Genomic DNA, 7,071 nt, shown 5'->3' with positions numbered 1-7,071 from the left:
TATAGCTGTGTGTATGACACAGGAAAAACGTCTGGAAGGCTAAATGGCAAACTCCAACAGCAGCTTCTTTTGTGGAAGGAAAATGTAGGGGCAGTGCTTTTACTTTTTTTTTTTTTTTTTTTTTTTTACAATTTTGTTCAGTTTGATTTTCCCCTCACAAATATGGGTTTCTCTTGAAATTAAAAGTTTTGTTTGTTTGTTTTGTTTTGTTTTAGTATTTTAAAGAGAGAGCTAGCCACATTCTTTTCATGAGGAAATATTGTCTAGGGCATCGAGATCCTCAGTGGGTTGGGTTACTAATGAAAAAGCTTATTCTCTAAATAAAACAAGACAGCTAATCTGCCTGTGTTCTTGATATGGAAAATAGATTCAGAGAAGTTAAATAATTTATCCAAGGCCTCCCAAGAAATAAACAGTGAATTCCGAACTAATATTCAGGTGCTTTTTTGTAAACTTAATTTTCCATGATTGCTTACTATTCTAAGCACATTATGTGCATTATTTTGGTTAAATTCACATTTCCAGTGGCCTTCCAGTACTCTTTCTACTGAATAACATTTACTTAAATGGAAGAGGAAACATTCCATAGTCCTCCAGGAATCATGTTTTCAGTGGTCTTTATGAAGAAAATTGTGAGGTGGAGGCATAATTCTTTATTTTTCCCTTGAGGACACTGGTGTATGTCTGTCGGTGGCTTTTGATTTCCCTCTCCATTTATAGCCAGCATTTACCAAGATCCTCAAAATGTTTAGTCTCAGGACTCCTTTACGCTCTTAAAAATTATTGAGACCCTGAAGAGATTTTTAAGAGTTTGTTTATAATGAGGATATATATATTATTTCCCACGTAGAAATTAAAACCGAGAGATCTTTAAAATAACCATCACTTTTAAATAATAATAAAAAATCATGCTAACATATGTAACATTTTTATGGAAAATAACTGCAAAAACAAATTTGTGGCAAAGGTGGAATTGTTTTATTTTTTTTCAAATCCGTAATATCTGGATTAAGAAGATAGCTCTATTCAGGTATCTGCTTCTTCATTCATTTAGTTTGCATATCCAAGTTGTGTATCCTCTGGAAAACTTTGTTGTACACTCAGGAGAGTAAAGAAGGCAGATAATATCTTGGTATTATTACAAAAATAGTTTTGAATTTAGGAGCCCCCTGAAAAGTCTTGGGATGCCTGTACCCTACTTTAAGAGTTGCTGCTGTAGCTAGTAACCACAGTGATGTATATTGAAGAGACAAGGCCTAATCTACCCCTGAAATTAGTGGGATTCAAGACTAGAAAAATGAAGGAAACAGTTGATTTATGAGTCTAATACATTCATTCTATTAATTCTTACTGAAACTGATCAAGACCCTAAAAAACAGACAAGATAACTGCAGATTTCGATAAGTGCGTTTAAGAGCAAAGAAGAGAGAATGGCAGACAGGAGGTCCCTCTTTAGATAGGGTAACCAGGAGAGGCCTCTGAAGAAGTGACATTTAAGCTGAGACCCAAGTGATAAGAAGACAGCTAGCTATGTGAAGAGAAGGAAGAGCGTATCTTCTGAACTAGGAAGTAATTTAGTGGTACCTTAAGTTATTTGTTTCGTCACTTGTTTATCTGCTCCTCCCACTAAGATATAACTTCCGTGAGGACAATGTCTTTTGCTTGTCCATTGTTATATTCCCAGCACATTGTATAGTACATAAGAGATATACAACAAAAGATTTCTGAATCAGTGAAAAAAAGTCCTAGAGAACAGTGAGCGAAGGGGAGAGCGGCACAAAGTAAGGTTAGGGAGGCAGGGTTCCAATCGCATAAGGCCACGTAGGCCATTGGAAGGTTTGGGTTTTATTCTAGGTCCATTGGGAAGTATTTGAAGCAGAAGAAGAAGTTCCACTTCATGTTTTAAGGTCACTTTTGCAGCTCTGTAGATAGTGAATCGGAGGGGAGCAATAGTGCCACTGAAACCAGGTAGGCAGGCGTTTGCAGGACTCCAGATGAGAACCGATGCCCTGTACTAAGGTAATAGCAGTGATGGAGAAAGGGGCAGAATCAAGGTATAATTTGGACGTACTATTGACATGACTCGCTGATGGTGTTAATTTGAGAATGTGGAGAGGGTGAATATCAAGAGGACACCTAGGTTTACTTCTTGAATACTAGATGATGGTGCCTGTGTGTTGAGATGAGAAAGTATGTGGGGGAAGGACCAGGTCTGGAGGCAATCGTCAAGGGTACTTTTATGAGCATGTTCAATTTGAGGTGTTTGTGCAACACCTAAGTGGATATGTCAGCTAGGCACTGGTTATTCAAGTCGCGTTCAGGGCAGAGGTCAAAGCCAGAGACAGAAGATTTAAGCATAAAGATACTTAAATCCATGGGAACTGAGTTCAGTCACTTAAGGAGAGAGTATAAGAGGAACGTCTCAGGGCCAAGTCCTGCAGAGCCCAGCATCTAGGTTGGATAAAGGAAGGAGCCAAAAAGGTGAAGAGTGGCCAGTGAGGTTGAAGGCAAATCAAGGAAGAAATGAGTAATAACGGATGGTCATGGGAGTGCTATTAAAACAGGAGTGGCCGTGGGCACACTGGGAGGGGTGTTGGAGAGGAGCCCTGGGAAGGAGGTGAGGGTCTATCCAAGTCCCCTCTCCTCATCACCTTGATAATAAAGAATAAAAGGCCCTGTCCAACCCCATCATATGGAAGCCCCTTGTGATGTGGTGGTTCCTGTCCACTTCTCAAGCCTCAGTTCTAATTTCCTCCTATTCTAATTCAGAATATTCTAATAGTCCCCGAATATTCCCTGCTTCCTATCCCCAGGACTTTGGTCAATTCTGTTTTTCTGCCTAGAAAATACCTGCATTTTCTCAATCTTTCCTAGGATTACTCCTACAGGTGATAAGATGCTCATTATAGAAAATAGTTAAATTTGTAAAAGTGAGACGTCAAAAAGGAAAACACTCCCCCAGAGAATTTATCTTCCTATACATTTGTTCATACAGCTGAAACTGTATTTTACAGGTTTTTGTCTATTCTGCTTAACATATTAAACACTTCCCCCATGACACTAAAGGCTTCATAAAGATCTTTAAGGGCTAGACAGTATTTCATAACAGAATGAAACAAATTCAAGTCGAATTCGGTGTTATTTCCAATATTGTTTATTAAATGTTCTGTTTATTTCCAATATTTCAAATTTATACATGATGCTTTGAAGTGTTTTTGTAATTTTTTACATAATTAAAAAAAAAATCCTTGGTAGATGCCACGCTGCTTTCTACTTAAGTTTTTGCGATTTACTCTTCTAAAATTTCTGCTTTAGAATGTTTAGAGCAATCACCACGGGAGAGGTGTAAAGAATGGATGGATGGGTGCGGGGTGGGCGTGGAGATGCGTGAGAAGCTCCTGGAGCTGTCCTGCTAGAGGACGCAGATGTCCACGCGGCCTTGCAAACAAGGTGTGGCCCGATCCAGAAGCCCCTCAGAAACGCCGAAAGTCAGACCCCAGCCCGGACCTACCTAATTCAGATCTGCATTGTCACAAGATCCCCAGGTGAATCCTATGCCCATTCGAGTGCAGAGGCGCTGATCTAGACAGCCGTTTCCAATTGCTGCACATCGAAATCACCTGGGAGCTGTAAAAATGCCAGTGCCCGGGGCACACCCCCTACCAATTAAATCATTCTGTGCGAGTGGGACCCGAAATCGAAGTCCAGGGATCTCGACACGCAGCCAAGTCTACGAGCAGGTGGCGTGCGAGGAAACGATCGTCCGCTGCGCTCCGGCGGCTGAGGAAACGCGCCGCAAGGCTGCGCTGGGTCCGGCGTCCCCGAGGTGCACGCCGAGCGGCGGCGAGGCCCGCGGGCGCGCGCGGGAGGCCGCGGCGTGGGGCGCACGCGCGCTGGCCGGGGCGGCCTCCGCTGACGTCAGCACGCCGGCCGGGTTCCAGCCCCCCAGCGCCGGCCCCCCACTTCTGCGCGGGCCGGGCCGGGCGGGGGCGGGGCGTCGGCGGCTTGCGCTCTCGCGTCCGACCGCGCCAGTTTGAATGAAAGCTCCTCAAGATGGCGGCGGCCGAGGCGCGAGGAGGTGAGGGCTGGAGAGCGGCGCCCCTCGCCGCCCCGCGTTCCGGGCGGACGCCGCGGGCCCCCGCCGCGCGCCGCGGCTCCCCCCGGCCCCCGGCCCCGGCCCGGGCCGCCTGCTGCCCGCAGCCCCGCCGCGCCGGGCCGCCCCCTCCGCCCCGCCGGGGCCCGGGGCCCGCGGCCGTGCGGCGGCGGCGGCGCTCGGGCGCCGCCGGTCCCTGGGGCGCGCGGGCGGCGTGGCTCCTTTGTGGTGGTGTGAGCGGGGCGTTGCGCGCTCGGGCTGGCTTTTTAACTGGGAAGCGGGAAGAGCCCGGTGGTGTAAGTGTGACCCGAGGAAAGTGTCAGAGGCAAGAAAAATCGGGGCTGCAGTGTGACCGCTAAGAAAGAAAATAAGCGAAGATGCACCCCCAATGCGGCCGCCCTAGGAGGTTAAATTCCTCGTCGGAGAATATCCCAGTAAGTGGGTATTTGAGGATGTGGCCTCTGGCTTGGGGTTTTTTGTTTTTTTTTTATTTAATGCCCACCGGGAACTTGCGTATTCATCGTTCTGCAGGCGCCAGACATTTAGGCATGGAACGTGTGTGTGTTCTGGTGTGCGCGCGCTCTAAAACCTGGAACTTGACTTGCCTTCTAGAATTTAAGGTGTTTCCCAGTGCTCCTTGTTGCCACATAGATTATGAGCTCTTTATCCACAAACTTTTCTTCCACTAGAGGTTAGTGTGAACTATTGTGAGGTTTTTTTTGTGATGGTAATGAATGTTTGATCTTGCAAATGATTTCTTTTCCTACGACGTTAAATAGATGATCCAAGTTGTTACCAAGAGCTTCCAGTTTTGGGGTTTTTGTTTTGTTTTGTTTTGTTTTTTACTCAATAGCATTTTCATCGAGGGTTTTGTCTTGAATTCTCTTTTTACTTCGAACTAGTTAAAAATGGAAACAGCAGATAAATTACCTTTGGTTGGAGACAGCTGAGACGGACCTCCTTTGCATGTGATCAGCATAATAAGGTTAACTTTACACAAAACATCCTCAAGGGTTTTTTTAATGGAAATGATTTAATGGCTTGTTTCTGTTCTACCACTCTGCAAAGCCTAAAACCATCACTCCACGGCAAGCAGCCTCCCCCCCCACCCCCAATATTTTAGTTGAAAATATCTTTCCCTTTCTTGGGTCTAGAATTACGAGCCCTTTGTAGGAAAGGGGGGTGGGTGGAAATCGTGCTTCATTCAGGATTTCTGACAATAAATGAAGTCTCTGAGTTGAGGATTGGATACATAGTGAGAGCAGCTGTGTTCGCTAAATTACCTCAAAACACTGAAAGGTTATCTCAACTACCTTGGAGAGCTACCAAGTAAAACTTGGTTTAGTGATTTTGTTTGGTAACCCCAATTTACTCCAACCTTCACACGTTTTTCAGTGAATCTGAAACCCAGAATGATGAACACTTAACAAAGTCATGTAGCAAGGTGGCCTAGCAAAGCCTAGGGCAGAGGGCGACCTCTGATCCTCTCCAATGCTTACCATAACACTGGCGTAAAACCAAGTTTATTTCAGAATTCTAAACATCGGTTCGTGTTAACATTTTATATGTAGTATGGTAGCAAACTGCATATAAAAATTTGAGGATGAAATCTCCAGCACAGTTAGTTACTGGCATCTGTCAGTTTGATTATGAGTGTGTCTAATTGTTTTCAAGCTTGGTTAACTCTTGGCATTGAAAATACAAGAAATGAATATTACAAAAATCGACATATTCCTTTATTTTATTATGACTCTTGGGTTTATTCACCTTGATAAAAATACATTGCAGCTTGGACAAAGTAATAAATGGAGGTAAAACGTCATGCAATGTTGCAAGGTGGGAAAAGTAGGATGTATGTGTGAGTATGTAACTATAGAACTGTATTTCAATTAGATCTTGGTTCTTATCCAACTAAGAGAAAGGGGGAAAGTTACTTTTTAGCAAATTAGATTATTTTAAAATATATTTAAGATATATTTCTCACAAAAAGTATGTCCTAGAGATTTACATTTTATTAAAACAGCAGTTCTATGTAGAATGTAATAGAAAAGTCAAAACCATTATTTCTTTTGACCTTGCATCCACATGTAATCTTAAGGAAGCTTACAGACGTGAAACATTTTGTTCAAGCGGCTCAGTAGAAACCAATTGACATCAGTTAAACAGAATAGGATAGAAACCTGTGAGAAAACCCAAGATTAATTTACCGAAATAGTTCCTTAATGATTAACTTTTTTTTTAAAGATGCAGAAATGGTTTCTTGTCATATGAATTTTCAGTCCTGTAAAATTGCCAGTAGAAGGGTGGGGATGTAGAGGTCTTAAGTTTTTCCTTTTCCTTTTTTGTTTTAATTGAGTAGCTATTTCATTAGTAAAGAATTCTATTTTCTTATTGTAGCTTGGTGTGTGCCTTGCCTAGTTTCACTTGATACTCTTCAGGAATTATGTAGAAAAGAAAAACTCACATGTAAATCGATTGGAATCACCAAAAGGAATCTAAACAATTATGAGGTGGAATACTTGTGTGACTACAAGGTAGTAAAGGTAAGGCAAAAAATCTAGCCCCTTAAAAGAGACCTAATCAGACTTCAGTGTTTCATATTTCTGTAAGATAAAAAGATCCTTAAAAGTAAGCAAAGCTCTTCTTAATGTTTAAAATTCTAAGCCAAATAATTAATGTCCTGTCATCTATATTGCCAAATAACACGGAGAATTTTGAAGCATAAAATGTTCTTACACTAGAATATTTTAAGGTGCTTATGTCATTCTACATCCAACTCTTGATTATCTCCATGTGGTTTACCAGAGCAAATGTTTTATCTCAGATTGGCTTCTCCTGTCATTCATTTTGTTCCTGAATCATATTTCCCCACTATCACCTGAAATTAACTTAGCAATTCAAACCAATTTTAGTGTTACCGAGTCCCCTCGTGAAGCATCACCATTTTATTTCCTGCCATCATGTCCAGCTCCAGATAT

The 7,071-nt window shown here is 42.6% G+C and overlaps 1 protein-coding gene across 6 annotated transcripts in view; it reads left to right on the top strand.

Moving 5' to 3' along the window:
* The first annotated feature begins 3,975 nt into the window (after window positions 1-3,975).
* SUV39H2 (suppressor of variegation 3-9 homolog 2) overlaps window positions 3,976-7,071 on the top strand; it is a 33,797-nt gene continuing 30,701 nt past the window's right edge. For 2 of the 6 annotated variants that reach the window (XM_016134394.2, XM_016134390.2), the window contains exons 1-2: window positions 3,976-4,078; window positions 6,491-6,636. In XM_016134394.2, the coding sequence (XP_015989880.1) occupies window positions 4,054-4,078; window positions 6,491-6,636 (171 nt within the window). In that variant the 5' untranslated portion in view covers window positions 3,976-4,053. Of the gene's footprint in view, window positions 4,079-4,316; window positions 4,528-6,490; window positions 6,637-7,071 lie in introns of those variants that run through there. The other 4 variants (XM_016134392.2, XM_016134393.2, XM_016134391.2 and 1 more) reach the window with 4 other exon arrangements.

The sequence above is a fragment of the Rousettus aegyptiacus genome, unplaced genomic scaffold, assembly GCF_014176215.1.
Source record: "Rousettus aegyptiacus isolate mRouAeg1 unplaced genomic scaffold, mRouAeg1.p scaffold_m13_p_10, whole genome shotgun sequence".
Lineage (NCBI taxonomy): Eukaryota > Metazoa > Chordata > Mammalia > Chiroptera > Pteropodidae > Rousettus > Rousettus aegyptiacus.
Note: the sequence above shows the minus strand (reverse complement) of the source record. Positions and strands in the feature narration are given on the sequence as shown.